The sequence below is a fragment of the Bos grunniens genome, chromosome 19 (assembly GCF_055505025.1).
Source record: "Bos grunniens cultivar Pamir isolate PY7600 chromosome 19, Bosgru_T2T1.0, whole genome shotgun sequence".
Lineage (NCBI taxonomy): Eukaryota > Metazoa > Chordata > Mammalia > Artiodactyla > Bovidae > Bos > Bos grunniens.
The window spans coordinates 27,961,943-27,980,667 of NC_141183.1; the positions used below are offsets into that span (position 1 = coordinate 27,961,943).

Here is an 18,725-nt window from a genome sequence, read left to right on the forward strand (position 1 = left end):
TCCTGCTGTGCTGCCCGTGGGTTTCACTTGTGGTTTTATTACCACCTCTCATGTGGGTCGTCCAATGGGGTTTGCTCCTGAGGCTTCCCTTCCCTTGAGGACTTGGGTGTGCCCCTGTGAGGGCCAGGTGTGAAGGTGGTGCAGCTGCTTGGGTTGCAGGGGTTCTGGCAGCACCAGGTACTCAGGGGAGTTGGCAGCTAGGGCAGCAGGAAATACAGTGCTCTAGAAGGGTATGGCAGCAAGTATTGGCTGATACGCTCCAGTATCCTTGCCTGGAGAACCCCCTTGACGGAGAAGCCTGGCAGGCCACGGCCTACAGGGTCGCAGAGTCGGACATGACTGAAGTGACCCTGAGCGCATAGATGCAATGCTTTTTTGCCTGTGGCAGCTCTGCCCGTGTGGAGAGTTGAGCGTGAAGGTGATGCAGCAGCTTGGCTTGTGGGGACCCTGGCAGTGCCAAGTGTGCAGGGACAAGACTCCCTCTGCTGCAGGATTTATGGCTCTATCATCTTCCTAACCCAGGAATTGAACCTTGCAGGTCCCACATTGTAGGAGCCACCAGGGAAGCCTAAACAGCATCTATTTTCCCTATTAATTAATTAATATGCTAGGTTTTTTGAGGAGTAAGGAATAAATATTGATACAGAGTAGTAATGTTCCTAACGAAATTGTCCTTGGATCCTGGGAGAGTCAGAGTTTGGGAGAAGAGTTAAAGGGTCAGCAGAGGTACTAAGATTTGGTTATATGAATTGGATATAGATATTAAATATTTACACAGTATGATGGTCTTACCATAAGAAAGTTACCATAAGAAAGTTCCTAAAATTAGAGAAGGAGTAATCAAAAGTTGAGCCTTGGTAAGTTAGGGAATTACCTGTATTTTGATTGGTATTCTCTCCCTTCCCTTTTTTTTCCTTTCCTCCTTATATAAGAAGTGATTTATGTGATTAGCATCATGTTGTTTGTATTACCTTATTTTATGTATATGAAGAGTATTTTGATAGGATTGTTGAAGAAAGAGTTCACCTTTTATCTTTTCAACTTAACTGCTTCTTTCATTTTGTTTTCTGCTGGATTAGTTATTGCTTCCTTTGCCTTAAGTCATCCATCAACTTATGACCATCTAATACTCTTGCTTTCTAGATGGTCTTCCTGCCCTTCATCCCTTCCCTTCCCATTTTAGTCTGTTACTAGCAAATTTTTAAACATCTTTCTTTACTGTACCATGACTCTACAGACAAACATACAGGCTTTAAAATTTGTACCTATTAAAATTTTTCCTAAATAAATATTGTAAATCTAAACCCTTATGTCAGCCTGGGAAAGTTTGTTAATGAAATAGTTGAAACAGTGAGATTCATTGAATTCTCATTGAAAGAATAGTAGTATAGAAGGATGAACATTAGAGCGATAATCACAGTAAAGAGAGAAAATAGACGAGTGAGAGGCTACTTTTGAGATGCATATAGGGTCATTATACAGATCTATAATGGGTCTGAGGAAGAGGGTGATCATCAATATGGAATATATAGGAGAGAGAAGAAAGAATAAGGACAGATTTTGGTTGTTAGATGACTATTTCTATCATGAAAATGTGTTTTCATCGGATTTATTATCCCCTTATTCTCCCTTCTCTAAACTATTTGTGCTAATTACCCAGAATTGTAAAGTTCAATTCACTTCAGTCGCTTAGTCATGTCTGACTCTTTGCAACTCCATGGACTGCAGCATGCTAGGCTTCCCTGTCCATCACCAACTCCTGGAGCCTGCTCAAACTCATGTCTGTCGAATTGGTGATGCCATCCAACCATCTCATCTTCTGGTTGTCCCCTTCTCCTCCTGCCTTCAATCTTTCCCAGCATCAGGGTCTTTTCCAGGAAGCCATTTCTTCACATCAGGTGGCCAAAGTATTGGAGCTTCAGCATCAGTCCTTCCAATGAACATTCAGGGCTGATTTCCTAGGATTGACTGGTTTAATCTCCTTGCAGTCCAAGGGACTCGCAAGAGTCTTCTCCAACACCATAGTTCAAAAGCATACCTCCTAGGAATTGTACACACATCCTTAATTATATCCTGTTAGTCTAGACCAGTCATCCTTCACTTCTTCTTCCTCCTCTTGACGTCATCAGTATCATCATCAGTTTGGTGTCCAAATCACCTGGCCTTACATATTAGGTACTCTAATACCTATTGATAGATGTTGGAAAACCTGTGCTTGTGGATATTTTGGGTTTTTTTCAAATTTTGCTATAGTAATTTATCTGAGTGAAATGTAGGAACTTTTCTAAAAGGTCAACTCAAGCCAAGAGTTTGTGATTTTTCACTCTAAACCTAAAGATACTATTTATTAGTGACTAATGGGATATAGTTCTATATATATGAAAATGTATACAAGAAACATTTTTTAGGCCAGTTTTCTAGACCTAGGACATTTACAGGTCTTCTTAGTAACTTGTACTATTAAAAAGGAACTAAGATTCTTTAGGGTTTTCTATGTAGAGGATCATGTCATCTGCAAATAGTGAGAGTTTTACTTCTTCTTTTCCAATTTGGATTCCTTTTATTTCTTTTTCTGCTCTGATTGCTGTGGCCAAAACTTCCAACACTATGTTGAATAGTAATGGTGAAAGTGGGCACCCTTGTCTTGTTCCTGACTTTAGAGGAAATGCTTTCAATTTTTCACCATTGAGGATAATGTTTGCTGTGGGTTTGTCATATATAGCTTTTATTATGTTGAGGTATGTTCCTTCTATTCCTGTTTTCTGGAGAGTTTTTATCATAAATGGATGTTGAATTTTGTCAAAGGCTTTCTCTGCATCTATTGAGATAATCATATGGTTTTTATTTTTCAATTTGTTAATGTGGTGTATTACATTGATTGATTTGCGGATATTGAAGAATCCTTGCATCCCTGGGATAAAGCCCACTTGATCATGGTGTATGATCTTTTTAATGTGTTGTTGGATTCTGATTGCTAGAATTTTGTTAAGGATTTTTGCATCTATGTTCATCAGTGATATTGGCCTGTAGTTTTCTTTTTTTGTGGGATCTTTGTCAGGTTTTGGTATTAGGGTGATGGTGGCCTCATAGAATGAGTTTGGAAGTTTACCTTCCTCTGCAATTTTCTGGAAGAGTTTGAGCAGGATAGGTGTCAGCTCTTCTCTAAATTTTTGGTAGAATTCAGCTGTGAAGCCGTCTGGACCGGGGCTTTTGTACGAGACAGCAAAAGAGACACTGATGTATAGAACAGTCTTATGGACTATGTGGGAGAGGGAGAGGGTGGGAAGATCTGGGAGAATGGCAATGAAACATGTAAAATATCATGTAGGAAACGAGTTGCCAGTCCAGGTTCGATGCATGATGCTGGATGCTTGGGGCTGGTGCACTGGGACGGCCCAGAGGGATGGTATAGGGAGGGAGGAGGGAGGAGGGTTCGGGATGGGGAACACATGTATACCTGTGGCGGATTCATTTTGATATTTGGCAAAACTAATACAATTATGTAAAGTTTAAAAATAAAATAAAAATAAAAAAAAAAAAAGGAACTAAGAATGAATTCAGTTATCTTTCAAGTTTAAAACAAAGTTAACCACCCCCCCCCAACCCTTTTTTTTTTTTTGGCTCTTTCAGGGGATGGGGAAGTTTATGTTTGGGATGTGAACTCTAGAAAGTGCCTTAACAGATTTGTTGATGAAGGCAGCTTATATGGATTAAGCATTGGCACATCTAGGAATGGACAGTATGTGGCTTGTGGGTAAGTAAACAGAGGTTCTGGTAACCTTTAATCACCTTTTGCTAATGAAAAAATATTAAAGAATATACGAGATGGTACCTGAGTAGTTCTGTTTATAAAGTGTTTAGTGATATGAAATTATAAACCCAGGTCTTTTACATTTTATTGTCTTAAAAAGATTTTCTAATATTTGTGTTTAATAATATTGATGGCAGTTTTTCAGCTCTTTAGCAAAGAAAATACTGGACTACCGTCTTGTGTGCATGCATCCTAAGTCACTTCAGAACCTATGGACAGTAGCCCTCCAGGCTCCTCTGTCCATGGAATTCTCCAGCCAAGAATACTGGAGTGGGTTGCCAGGCCTTCCTCCAGAGGATCTTCCCAACCCAGGGATCAAACCTGTGTCTCTTGTGTCTCCTGCACTGGCAGGCAGGTTCTTTACTACTAGTGCCACCTGGGAAACCCAGACGCCCTTATTATGTTACAGTACTTTTTTCTCTTATGTTTGGAATATTTGTTTAAGTCTTAAAGATACTTAAAAGTATATGTTCTTTCATCTAGCTATGTGGTATGAACCAGTAACATGTTTTTACTGTTGTTAGTATTATAGAGATCTTGAAAGTATTATCTAGAACATGTTATTGTGTCCTTGCTGAGAGAAATGGTTATTACACTGGGGAAAAGATGGCTTTATTGTCCTATTTGATTTTAAAGATGCAGGGTAGGAGAAGGAGGTGTTGGGATACTTACCTGTAATTCTAAATGATTTTACCACCAAATCACTAATCAGCAACTTTAATTTTAGAACTTCCAGAAGTTGATCTTTATGACTGTTAGATTAAACAAAATTTATCCATAAAGAGTTTTCATTCAGATTCTCCCTTGTTGGGCAGTCCGGTGGGTCCAGCAGCATAGCTTACTTACCACTTTTTCTTCACCACCTCCTTCAAAGGCTAAAATTGGGGAAACTGCCTATAAATATCTGTCACCATTTGGATATTGGTCAGCAGCTACCTTGTAGCCTGGGAAGAAAGGAGAGTAGAACCAGGCTGTGGTGCTCGGAGGCCAGGCTAACATCAGGTGAGTCTGACGTAGGTAGGGGGACAGCCTGAGCCCAGCGCTTGCTGGAGCAGTATGCTCTATGGCAGCAGTGTATGATTAGCAAGTCTTTTGAGACTAAAGCTCCTTTAAAATGTAGACTGGGAGTAAAATTATAAGTAATTTTAAGCAGACCTGCTTTACCTTTGTGTAAGACAAAAACTGCACAAACATAACCATCACTCAGATTTGTGAAGTTAATCTTTTTCTGGTTTTTGCCTCTTTTTTTTTGGTATTACTTTTTATTAATTCCCTTTGACAGGCCCAGAGAGGAAAGAATCTAATATTAGCCACTTAAACTCATTTGATTTTAATTGCCTGTCAGTGTAATTGAATTCTGATGTGCTTAGTCAAAGACCATTTCTAGGTTTTTATTGTTAAACCTGTAAAGAAAGGCCTTAACCCTTCTTAGAGGAGTTTCTCATGTAGAGGGAAGAGTTATTGGTGGTACAGTCAGAGCAGAGGTAGGAGAAACTGAACTCACTTAGCTGGTTGACTGGCTGCTGCTTCCCTTCCTCCCAACTCCCTCTCTTCCTCTCTTGATCTCAAAATTTGTTTGATAGTGTCCATTAACTCTTTTCAGTGTCCTGGGTTAAAGTGGATGCTTTCGATTTACAGCTTTGCTCTGATAGGGATATAGGAAACTCAGAATATTGTAAATAGAGGTCTTTTATTTTATAGTGCCTTTTTTTAAAATGGCTTTGGTTAATGTAAGGATTGCTACAACTCATGTTGTTTGATTTCCAGTTCTGTGGTCTTTCCACAATGCCACCCCCTAAGTATTTTGATTTTATTTTAAAAGACTACTGAAAATTCAGGACTGTAGAGAATTAGAAAATTTGTTATGATTTAGGGCCTGGAATTAATAGTTCTTTATTTCAGTGTTTTCTCATTGAACATATAAAATGGGTTTCATTTTGCTTCATCTAGAGATTCTTTAGGACATGTGTGCTTTATAATGCAAGAAAAGCCTGTTTTATTCAGTGATAATGCTTTTGCTTCAGTTTCCTCATTCATAAAACATTTATTGGGCGTTGAGCTGGGGATTGTGAGATAGAACAATACATTTTCACCTTTTCATAGTTTATGATCTCATGTGGGGACATATGTACATGTATCGGTATTCACAAGGTGAGCCATCAAGCCATCACAAGGGCTGCAGTTTAGATACAGTGTTTCAATTTTAAAAGCGTTAGGAATGGTGAAGGCTGTTATAGTTGGAATGTCTGAAAGGGGTTTTGTGGGATATTGGCACTTGAGCTGGGCATTTTGAGGGCCAGTTGGAATTCAGAGAAAGGTATTGCAGATAGTGGAGAAAGGATGAGAGAATTCAGGTTTGTGTTCTGAGAGGAGTATGGATGGGATGATTCTTAAGTGGGGTGGGGGCGTAGGCTACAAAGGTAGAAAAGCAGGCAGGCAGAGAAGTCTTTTATGCTGTGCTGAATAATATGGACATTATATTAAATGGAAAGTGGAACCATTAAAGATTTTTAAGCAAAGAATCATGATGATAATTGAAATTTAGGGTTTGAAGTAGATAATTCTCATAGCCTTTAGATGGGGAATAGAGGTGCAGGTGGATGAGCCTTGAGGTCATTGCAGTAATCCAGGCCTTGAGTAATAAGGATGGGAATGGGAATAGGTAGATAGGTAAATGATGCTTTCAGTGTATGTCCTAACTGCTTAGAAAATTGGGATGAGAGAGGAGGAGTGACATTCTCAGGCTCCAGGCCAAGACAGTCAGTAGAGTAGAGTTGTCCATGGAATGAGGGTGGATGCGGGATGGAGGCAGGTCAGAGATAGGTTCACAGGGCAGTGTTAATAGGCAGTTAGAAGTGAGTGGAGTTAGATTAAAGGCAGTCATTTGATGGTCCATGGGAGGAAATGAAATGAGAGAGAGACTAGAGCTAGGCTGATCTGGCTAATTGCCATCATTCTTGTTTGGGAAGATTTTTCTCTACTAGGACATTTGTGGTTGCTGATCTGCTAATGGATAGGCTGTTCTTGATTTAGGAACCTACTTCTAGTCCAGTCAGCTGTGATTGGGGGGTGGAAGGGTGACAGTCATGTCTATTTTTTTAGTTAGGAGTTCAGTGATGAGAGCTCCCTTCTCCCTTTGTTCTTGTTTTTCCTCTTATGATACCTGGTTTTTATTTTTTTGCCTTGTCATTGTTGCTATTTGTTTGTTTTGAACCTACTATCTCCCTTCCCCAGCTCATGTCTCACTTACCTTTTCCACAAAGCTTCACTAGAGCAACTTCAGTTCATACTTATTTTTCCTTTCTTTGAGGTTCTGGATCACATATAGAGAGTTTAGCTTATGTTCTCTTATATTTCTGAGTATTTCTTAACAGTCTTTTTTTTCCCCTGGGATTAAATTCTTTCTGTTCTTCTGTATTCCTGTGACAGTTTGCATTGTTGTTGCTAGGTCGTGTCCATCTCTTTGTGACACCATGACCTGTAGCATGCCAGGCTCCTCTGTCCTCCAGTGTTTCCTGGAGTTTGCTCACATTCATGTCCCTCGAGCCAGTGTGATGCTATCTAACCATCTCATCCTCTGCCACTCCCTTCTCCTTTTGCCTTCAATCTTTCCTAGCATCAAGGTCTTTTCCAATGGATCTTTGCAGGAATCTTTCCCAATGGATCTTTGCATCAGGTGGCCACAGTATTGGAGCATCAGCTTCAACATCAATCCTTCCAATGAATATTCAGGGTTGATTTTTTTTAGGATTGACTGATCTGATCTCTTTGCAGTACAAGGGACTCTCAAGAGTCTTCTCCAGCACCACAATTCAAAAGCTTCAGTTTTTCGGTTTTAGCCTTCTTTATGGTCCAGCTCTCAGTATCCATATATGACTACTGGAAAAACCATAGCTTTGATCATATGGAACTTTGTCATCATAGTGATGTCTGCTTTTTAATATGCTGTCTAGGTTTGTCATAACTTTCTTTCCAAGGAGCAAGCGTCTTTTAATTTCATGGCTGCAGTCACTTCCCACAGTGATTTTGGAGCCCAAGGAAATAAAACCTGTCACTGCTTCCACTTTTCCCCCTTCTATTTACCATGAGGTAAGGGGATTGGATGCCATGATCTTAGTTTTTTGAATGTTGAATTTCAAGCCACACTTTTTGCTTTCCTCCTTTACCTTCATCAAGAGACTCTTTAGTTCCTCTTCACTTTCTGCCTTTAAGAATAGTATCATATGCATATCTGAGTTTGTTATTTCTCCTGTCAATCTTGATTCCAGCTTGTGATTCATCCCGCCCAGCATTTTGCGTATGCATGTAAGTTAAATAAGCAGGGTGAGAATAGGTTTGACATACTCCTTTCCCAGTTTTGAACCAGTCCCTTGTTCCATGTCCAGTTCTAACTGTTGTTTCTTGACCCACATACAGGTTTTTCAGGAGACAAGTAATGTGGTTTGGTATTCCCATCTCTCTTAAGAATTGTCCCAATGTTGTGATCACATAGTCAGAGGCTACAGTATAGTCAATGAAGCAACAGTAGATTTTTTTCTGAAACTCCCTTCCTTTCTCCATGATCCAACGAATGTTGGAAATTTGATCTCTGGTTCTTCTGCTGCTTTGAAACCCAGCTTGTACATCAGGAAGTTCTCTGTTCAGTTTTCATACTGCTGGTTATGTGGATATCATTAAATATTCTTAGTTGCATATCAGGATCAGTTATATCGTAGCACAAATACCACTGTAAATTTCCATATATTAAGATGATTAACTCATGCCATTTTTGTCCCACACATCTAAGCAATAATCACATAAGAATTCTTGGGGTAGGGGCTTCCCTGGTGGCTCAGTGTTAAAGAATCTGCTTGTCAGTGCAGGAGACTAGGGTTCAATCCCTGATCTGGGAAGAGCCCACATACCACAGGGCAACCAGGTCTGTGCACCACAACTATTGAGTGAGAGCTTTACAGGCAGGAAGGCCAGAGGAAATAGGCTGCAAGTGTCAGACATATTTTACCTCTCTCTTAAGCAGCAGGAGGAAGCAAACAAGTGTTGGGTTTTTTTCCCCTTCTCTATACAAATTTAAAAGGAGGTTTCTCTTAAAATTCTATGTTGCCATGATGACACTTGGCTCCACCTGAACTTAACTTTTCTCAAACCTTGAGCTAGCCAATGTGTTTTTCTTACGGAAATGTTTTTCTTAAGCTATGTTAATGAACTGTGTATTTACCCTAGACTCTTGTCTTTCCTCAAGTCAGTTCTGCTTGAGACTCAGAACCAGGGCTCAACAAACCTGTATGTTTTACGGATACATTGTTCTCCTAATCTATGTTAATGAAACTATATACTTACTTGGACGCCTGCCTTTCTTCAAGATAAATGTCAATTGTTTTATGGCTCCAGATGACTCACCTGGTGCCAGTGTTATCTCAAAATGCATATTGGGAGTGAGGGGCCTGGTGCCACTCTGAATTTTGAGACATCTCCTTTCTCTAATTAACAACTTGCTGATAGGTATGTAGTGAAAGTGAAGTTGCTCAGTCATGTCCGACTCTTTGCGACCCCTTGGACTGTAGCCTACCAGGCTCCTCTATCCATGGGGTTTTCCAGGCAAGAGTACTGGAGTGGGTTGCCATTTTCTTCTCCAGGGGATCTTCCCGACCCAGGGATTGAACCCTGGTTTCCTGCATTGTAGGCAGACGCTTTACCATCTGAGCCACCAGGGAAGTATAGGTATATAACGTCCAGCTAAAGATAGGTATATAACATCTGGCTAAAGACTAGCAAGGGGGCACTCTTTCTGCCCCCTTCTGATGTCTAAGTCAGAAGCTTTCTCTATCTCTTTTACACTTTAATAAAACTTTATTACACAAGAAGTTTGTTAGCGTTCAAGCCTTGTCACTGGCCCTGGATTGAACTCCTCTTCTCCAGAGGCCAAGAATCACAGCATCTTTCATGGCTCAGCAACAACCTGTCATGAGCCTGCGACTATAAGCTGCAACTATTGAAGCTCACATCCTGGAGCCCATGCTCTGCAACAGGAGAAAGCCACCACAATGCAAAACTCACACACAGCAATTGGCGGGTAGCCCCTGCTCGCCGCAACTAAAGAAAAGCCCTTGCAGGAGGGAAGACCCAGCACAGCCAAAAATAAATAAATATATTTTTTAAAAAAGAATTCCTCAGAATAATGATAGTAAAGATGATCCAAAATCTTGAAAACAAAGTGGAGGTTACAGGTAAATAGATTAGAGACAAGGATTGAGAAGATGCAAGACATGTTTGACAAGGACCTAGAAGAAATAAAGAGTCAATAATGAATAATGCAATAACTGAGATTGAAAGCACTCTGGAGGGAAACAATAGAATAACTGAGACAGAAGATAGGATAAGTGAGGTGGAAGATGGAATGGTGGAAATAAATGAAGCAGAGAGGAAAAAAAGAAACAAGAATTAAATGAGGACAACCTCAGAGACCTCTAGGACAATGTTAAACGCCCCAACATTCAAATCATAGTAGTCCCAGAAGAAGACAAAAAGAAGGGGCATGAGAAAACATTTGAGGAGATAATAGTTGAAAACTTCCCTAAAATGGGAAAGGAAATAGCCACCCAAGTCCAAAAAACCCAGAGAGTCCCAAACAGGATAAACCCAACGCAAAACACCCCAAGACACTTATTAATCAAACTAAGGAGGTTAATAAACACAAAGAGCAGATATTAAAAGCAGCAAGGGAAAAGCAACAAATAACACAAAAGGGGATCCCCTTTTAAGGATAACAGCTGATCTTTCAAAAGAAACTCTTCAGGCCAGAAGGGAATGGCAGGACATACAGTGATGAAAGAGAAAAACCTATAACCCAGATTACTATACCCAGCACGGATCTCATTCAAATATGAAGGAGACAGACAAGCAAAAGCTGAGAGAATTCAGCACCACCAAACCAGCTCTTCAACAAATGCTAAAGGATCTCCTCTAGACTGGAAACACAGGAAAAGGTTTATAAACTCAAACCCAAAACAACAAAGTAAATGGCAACAGGATCATACTTACCAGTAATTACCTTAAATGTAAAAAGGTTGAATGCCCCAACCAAAAGACAAAGACTGGCTGAATGGATACGAAAACAAGACCTCTATATATGCTGTCTACAAGAGACCCACCTGAAACCAAGGGACACATACAGACTGAAAGTGAAGGGCTGGAAAAATATTTCATGCAAATAGAGACCAAAAGAAAACAGGAGTAGCAATACTCTTATCAGATAAAATAGACTTTGAACTAAAGGTCATAAAAAGAGACAAAGAAGGACACTACATAATCATCAAAGGATCAATCCAAGAAGATAGAACAATTAGAAATATATATGCATCCAAGTCGGAGAAGGCAATGGCAACCACTCCAGTACTCTTGCCTAGAAAATCCCATGGATGGAGGAGCCTGGTAGGCTGTAGTCCATGGGCTCTCGAAGAGTTGGACACGACTGAGTGACTTCACTTTCACTTTTCACTTTCCTGCTTTGGAGAAGGAAATGGCAACCCACTCCAGTGTTCTTGCCTGGAGAATCCCAGGGATGGGGGAGCCTGGTGGGCTGCCGTCTATGGGGTCGCACAGAGTTGGACACGACTGAAGCGACTGAGCAGCAGCAGCATGCATCCAAGGTAGGAACACCTCAAGATGTAAGGCAAATGCTAACAAGTATGAAAGGGGAAATTAACAGTAACACAATAATAGTGGGAGACTTTAATACCCCACTCACACCTATGGATAGATCAACCAAACAGCAAATTAGAAAGGAAACACAAACTTTACATGATACAATGGACCAGTTAGACCTAATTGATATCTCTAGGACATTTCACCCCAAAACAATGAATTTCACATTTTTCTCAAGTGCACACGGGACATTGTCCAGGATAGATCCCATCCTGGGCCATAAATCTAGCCTTAGTAAATTCAAAAAAAATGAAATCATTTCAAGCATCTTTTCTGATCACAGTGTGGTAAGATTAGATGTCAACTACAGGAAAAAAGCTATTAAAAACACAGACATATGGAGGCTAAATAACATGCTTCTGAATCACCAACAAATCATGGAAGAAATCAAAAAGGAAATTAAAACATGCATAGAAACAAATGAAAATGAAAGCACAACTGAAAATCTATGGGATTCAGTAAAAGCAGTGCTAAGTTCATAGCGTTACAAGCTTACCTCAAGAAACAAGAGAAAAATCAAATTAACCTAACTTTACACCTAAAGCAACTAGAAAAAGAAGAAATGAAGAACCCCAGGGTTAGTAGAAGTAAAGAAATCATAAAAATTAGGGCAGAAATAAAAAGAAACAAAGGAGACTCTACCAAAAATCAGCAAAACTAAAAGCTGGTTCTCTGAGAAGATAAATAAAACAGACAAACCATTAACCAGACTCATCAAGAAAAAGAAGAATCAAATCAACAGAATTAGAAATGAAAATGGAGTATCACAACAGACAACACAAAACAACAGACGACAGAGGATCGTAAGAGACCACTCTCAGCAACTATATGCCAGTAAAACGGACAGCTTGGAAGAAATGAACAAATTCTTAGAAAATTATAGCCTTCCAAAAATGAATCAGGAAGAAATAGAAAATCTTAAGAGACCCCATCACAAGCACGGATATAGAAGCTGTAATCAAAAATCGTCCAACAAACGGAAGACCAGGAACAGATGGCTTCACAGGTGAATTCTACCAAAAATTTAGAGAAGAGCTAACATTTATCCAACTCACACTCTTCCAGAAAATTTCAGAGGAAGGTAAACTCCCAAGCTTATTCTGTGAGACCACCACCATCATCACCCTAATATCAAAACCAGACAGATGCCACAAAAAAAAACAACACGCCAACATCACTGATGAACATAGATGCAAAAATCCTCAACAAAATTCTAGCAAACAGAATCCAACAACATATTAAAAAGATCATACATCATGGCCAAGTGGGCTTTATCCCAGGGATGCAAGGATCCTTCAGTATTCGCAGATCAGTGTGATACACCATATTAGCAAATCGAAGGATAAAAATCATATGGTTATCTCTAGATGCAGAGAAAGCCTTTGACAAAGTTGGGAACAAGATCATTCTCACCACTAATATTCAACATAGTTTTGGAAGTTTTAGCAACAGCAGTCAGAGAAGAAAAAGAAATAAAAGGAATCCAAATTAGAAAAGAAGTAAAATTCTCACTGTTTACAGATGACATGATCCTCTACATAGAAAACCCTAAAGACTACTAGAAAATTACTAGAGTTTATAATATAGTAAAGTTGCAGGATATAAAATTAATACACAGAAATCCCTTGCATTCTTATATACCAACAATGAGAAAATAGAAATTAAGGAAATAATCATTCACCATTGCAGTGAAAAGAATAAAATACTTAGGAATAAATCTGCCCAAAGAAGCAAAGACCTATATATTTTTACAGTTTTACAGAAAACTGTAGAACACTGACGAAATCACAGATAACACAAATAATGGAGAAATATACCATGTTCATGGATCGGAAGAATCAATATAGTGAAAATGAGTATACTATCCAAAGCCATCTATCAATTCAGTACAATCTCTATCAAGCTACCAATGCTATTTTTCACAGAACTAGAACAAATAATTTCACAATTTGTATGGAAATACAAAAAACCTTGAATAGCCAAAGCAGTCTTGAGAAAGAAGAAAGGAACTGGAGGAATCAACCTGCCTGACTTGTTTATACTACAAAGCTTCAGTCATCAAGACAGTATGGTACTGGCACAAAGACAGAAATATAGATCAATGGAACAAAATAGAAAGCCCAGAGATAAATCCACGCACCTGTGGACACCTTATCTTTGACAGAGGAGGCAAGAATATACAATTGGGGCAAAGAGCGCCTCTTCAGTAGATGGTTCTGGGAAAATTGGACAGCTACACGTAAAAGAATAAAATTAGAACACTTCCTAACACCATACACAAAAATAAAGTCAAAATGGATTAAGGATCTAAATTTAAGACCAGAAACTATAAAACTGCTAGAGGAAAACATAGGCAAAACACTCTCTGACGTAAATCACAGCAGGATCCTCTATGACCCACCTCCCAGAGTAAAGGAAATAAAAGCAAAAATAAACAAATGGGACCTAATTAAATTTAAAAGCTTTTGCACAATGAAAGAAACTATAAGCAAGGTGAAAAGACAGCCTTTAGAGTAGGAGAAAATATAAGCAAACGAAGCAACTGACAAAGAATCTCAAAAATATACAAACAGCTCATGCAGCTCAATACCACAAAAATAAACGACCTAATCAAGAAATGGACCAAAGAATTAAACAGACATTTCTCCAGAGAAGACATACAGATGGCTAACAAACACGTGAAAAAATGCTGAACATCACTTATTGGAGAAATGCAAATCAAAACCACAATGAGGTTACCATCTCACGCCGGTCAGAATGGCTGCTATCAAAAAGTCTACAAACAATAAATGCTGGAAAGGGTGTGGAGAAAAGGGAACCCTGTTACATTGTTGGTGGGAATGCAAAGTAGTGCAACCACTATGGAGAACAGTGTGAAGATTCCTTACAAAATTGAAAATAGAACTGCCATTCAGTTCAGTTCAGTCACTCAGTCGTGTCCAACTCTGCAACCCAATAGACTGCAGCACACCAGGCCTCCCTGTCCATCACCAACTCCCAGAGTTTACCCAAACTCATGTCCACTGAGTCAGTGATACCATCCGACCATCTCATCCTCTGACATCCCCTTCTCCTCCTGCCTTCAATCTTTCCCAGCATCAGGGTCTTTTCAGATGAGTCAGCTCTCCACATCAGGTGGCCAAAGTATTAGAATTTCTGCTTCAGCATCAGTCCTTCCAATGAACACTCAGGACTGATCTCCTTTGGGGTGGACTGGTTGGATCTCCTTGCAGGCCAAGGGACTCTCAAGAGTCTTCTCCAACACCACAGTTCAAAAGCATCAATTCTTCGGCACTCAGCCTTCTTCACAGTCCAACTCTCACATCCATACATGACCACTGGAAAAACCATTTTAGTGGGACACAAATGTTCAGTCCACAGCAAGATTTTCTAAAGCCAGGATATATATTGTTCCTCCTGAGTGGTTAATAGGGACTACATAAGAGTTAGCTGTACTTAAATCAAGGGCTTTTTAATTAATGTATATGAAATATACATCAGAAACTAAATATAAGTAGTTTGAAGACTTTAAAACACTGAATCTAACATACTATTTGTGAGTTGGCTATAATTTCAAACTGTGGAGTCGTGTGTGTGAACTAAATTTGTCTTGTTTATGCATTGTGCCTGTTTCACTGTAGGCAATAAGTATTAAGTGAATCAGTGAGAATGTTGAGTGTAGGAATTAGAACACTTAATGTGTCGCCTTTGTTAGTTTGAGTATTAATTTCTTGCAACTTTCAGGTTTATATTGCATTTGCTAATTAAGTATCTGTGAATGACAACTACCTTATTCTTATTCCTTATAAATGATGCCTGTAACATTAGGTGGTCTGAAGATTGAGGTCAAAAGTGTTTACTGAAACCTGTCTGTGAATGATTCTGTTAGTCATTAAGATTTACATTATGTGAATATTGGGTATAGTTCATTGTTGGTAAGTATTTCAGTAAACTTGGAGTGGATGATCGCTTCCATTAACTATTGACTGTGGTATTCTTATAGACCAAAAAACTAAGGTACTTGCTATTACAGCTGTTGTGCAGCACTGTTTTGGATGTTCTCATAAATAGAATAGAATAAAAAAAAGAAAGGAGGAGATCTAAACGGGGAAGATGGTGCTCATTCGCATATTAGAATGTTTGGTTGTCCATACATGGCATGAGAGTGGCCCTCGTAGCCTCTTTTGTTTGTCTTTGCATCCCAGGCACTTAAACAGTGCCTGTCGTAAAGTTGAAATTCAGTAAATATTTATTGAAGGAATGAATAATGAAGATTCTACGCTTGCTTGGATTTTCTAGCTACACTAGTAATTTAAAAGCTCCCAGCATTAACAAGATTTCAGTAAGACTACAGTAAAACTGATAGACTCTGATTTTTGCCTTGGGATGAACACTCCAGCCCATAGTCCCTGTGTAACATGATACAGTTCCTATAAATATTAGTTTTCTGGGGGTGGGGTGTTATATCTTAATTCACTTGGATTGTGAAAATCCTGTTGCTTCTTTTTAATCTTTAATTCATTCATTTTTCTCTTTGCAGTTCTAATTGTGGAGTGGTAAACATATACAATCAAGATTCTTGTCTCCAAGAAACGAACCCAAAGCCAATAAAAGCGATAATGAACTTGGTTACAGGTGTTACTTCTCTGACCTTCAATCCTACTACAGAAATCTTGGCAATTGCTTCAGCAAACATGAAAGAAGCAGTCAGACTGGTAATGTGTCTTTACCCTTTCCTTTTAGCATTAATGATTTTAAAATTTTAAGTTGAAAACGTGGAAAGATAATAAGGAAAGAGTTGAATTATTTTAAAAAGAGTAGCCTCTTTTGTTGTAAAAACTGCTAGTATTGTAGCTTTTGGGTGTAATTATAGAAATGATACACAGTAGCCACCAAATTTGTATTATTTCACTTCTTTTGGGAAAACTGTGCTGTCCTTTCCTAACATTTCTTAAGAGGTGGTCTTCATTTTCAGAAGTTACTTTTGGTATATACATGAAGGAATATGTAAGCAAATATTTCATCCCTCTGTAGTTTTCTTAATTTACCTTTATAAGACCTGGTGTCATAATAGAGTGGAGGCAGTTCTTAAATTCTGAAAATAAATTGAGCTTGGACATTAACCATGTAAAAAGATTGCAGTTTAAATAGCTGGATAGTACTTGTGAAGATAGCTCTGTGCCAGGGGTTCCCAGGAACTCCCCCAGGTTTGATGAGTGCTGAGCATTCAGTCGCTCAGTTCTGTCCGACTCTTTGCAATCCCATGGGCTGAAGGCCACCAGGCTCCTCTGTCCATTGAATTTTCCAGGCAGGCATACTGGAGTGGGTTGCCGTTTCCTACTCCAGGGGATCTTCCCAACCCAGGGATCAAACCTGCATTGCTTGTTTCTCCTGCATTGGAAGGTGGATTCTTTTACCATGGCACCACATGGAATAGAATGGTAAATACACGGACTCAGGGATTCAGAATATGATCATACTCATGGCTAAGAATTATTACAGAGAAAAGGTACAAAGGATAAGGAAAAAGTATATGGGCTAAAGCCTGGAGGAAACCAGGCACAGGCATCAGAAGTCCTCTCTTAAGGCAGATCACATAGGACATGTTTAATTCTCGAGTAACAAGTTGTGACAACATGTGTTAAATATTTTTTACCAGAGCTCATCATAGACTCAGTGCCCAAGGTTTTTATTGGGGGTTGATCAGGTAGGTACCCTCTACCTAGGAGGTACCCAAAGTAAAGGTTCCCAGAAGTAAAGTCAAGTGTTCAACATAAACCACATTAGAGATCCTCTGGAGTACGAAATGACAACCCACTCCAGTATTCTTGCCTGGAAAATTCCATGGACAGAGGATCCTGGTGGGCATAGTCCATGGATTCACACAGAGTTGGACATAACTGAGGCAACTGAGCACGGACTCATGAGCCATCCTTATCATTTAGGAAAAGTGTCCCATCTGTGTAGGGACCTATTTGCCAGTCAAATTCCCAGACAGCATCTAAGGGCCACTTGTAAGCAGGGCTTTCTAAGGATAACAGCCTCAGGCCAGTGTTGCTCTTTTTTTTTTTTTGGCCCAGCATCAGATCTCAGCTTAAATGTCACTCCACCTCGTGAAGTTTCCTGCGCTTCAGGCAGAATCAGTTTCTTGCTATAAGCCGGGTATACAGATGCCCAGGTATACATAGAACCTTGAAAAGCAGCATTGCAGTGTGCTATTTTTATGTGTGTACTACCAGATTGTAAACACGTTACAGAGATTCTTATTTTTATCTTACTTATACTCAGCAAATAAACCTTGCATACTTCATCAGCTTTAATAGTGTATAGTTTACAAAGATAAAGAATTTTACAAAAAATTTTGAGCCAAGTGATAGTCCTCAGAGGATTAGCTTACCCAAAGTCAGCGGCTACTAAAGGCCGGTGAACTGTGATGCTAGATTCCGTATTCTTTCTAGCTTTTAGTTTTCTAACTAAATTTTTCAGAGCCCTAGAATGTGTACAGGACTTCAGATGGCAAGTAGGAGGCTAAGCTCCTCCCTGTATTATATAGAGCAGCTTTAGTATTACTTGTGATATATATATTGGCATTCTGCATTAAGATTTTCTTTGAGGGAAGAAAGAGTTCTGCTGGAAAAGTGTGGAAAATATATCATTGGGTTTTATTGCCTCTGTTGAATGAATCATTTGATAAATGGGAGGGTTCTAATTCAAGTCAGCTTTAAAATAGCATAAATCAATCTTTTATCATTTTAATGATAGTAAATTGTGTTAGAAAACCATGGGATCTATTTTTCTTGACATAATATGTTCTGAAAAACGCCTTATAGTTCTGTCTAGTTTGCTTTAGGGATCATGGCAGCATTTATGTTTTTTATTGTAGTAAAATCACATAAGGAATTCATTAATGTCAGCCACCTCCCATTTTTTAAATGGTAGTCAGCTATAATATCAAGCAGCTTCCCTGATGGCTTAGATAGTAAAGAGTCTGCCTGCAATGCAGGAGACTCAGGTTCAATCCCTGGGTCAGGAAAATCCCCTGGAGAAGGGAATGTCTACACACTCCAGTATTCTTGCCTGGAGAATTCCATGGACAAAGGAGCCTGGCGGGCTGCAATACATGGAGTTGCAGAGTCAGAGATGACAGTGACTGACACTTTCTAACAACTTTCAACCATAATGACTAATGGAAATAAACCAGGTATAATGCCTC

At 39.3% G+C, this 18,725-nt stretch overlaps 1 protein-coding gene across 1 annotated transcript in view; it reads left to right on the forward strand.

Annotated features, from left to right (window-relative positions):
* The window catches only part of UTP18 (UTP18 small subunit processome component), a 58,632-nt gene that overhangs the window by 34,881 nt on the left and 5,026 nt on the right, over positions 1-18,725 (forward strand). Inside the window, exons 10-11 of the mRNA XM_086358278.1 lie at positions 3,631-3,754; positions 16,053-16,227. Of these exons, the coding sequence (XP_086214404.1) occupies positions 3,631-3,754; positions 16,053-16,227 (299 nt within the window). The remainder of the gene's footprint in view (positions 1-3,630; positions 3,755-16,052; positions 16,228-18,725) is intronic.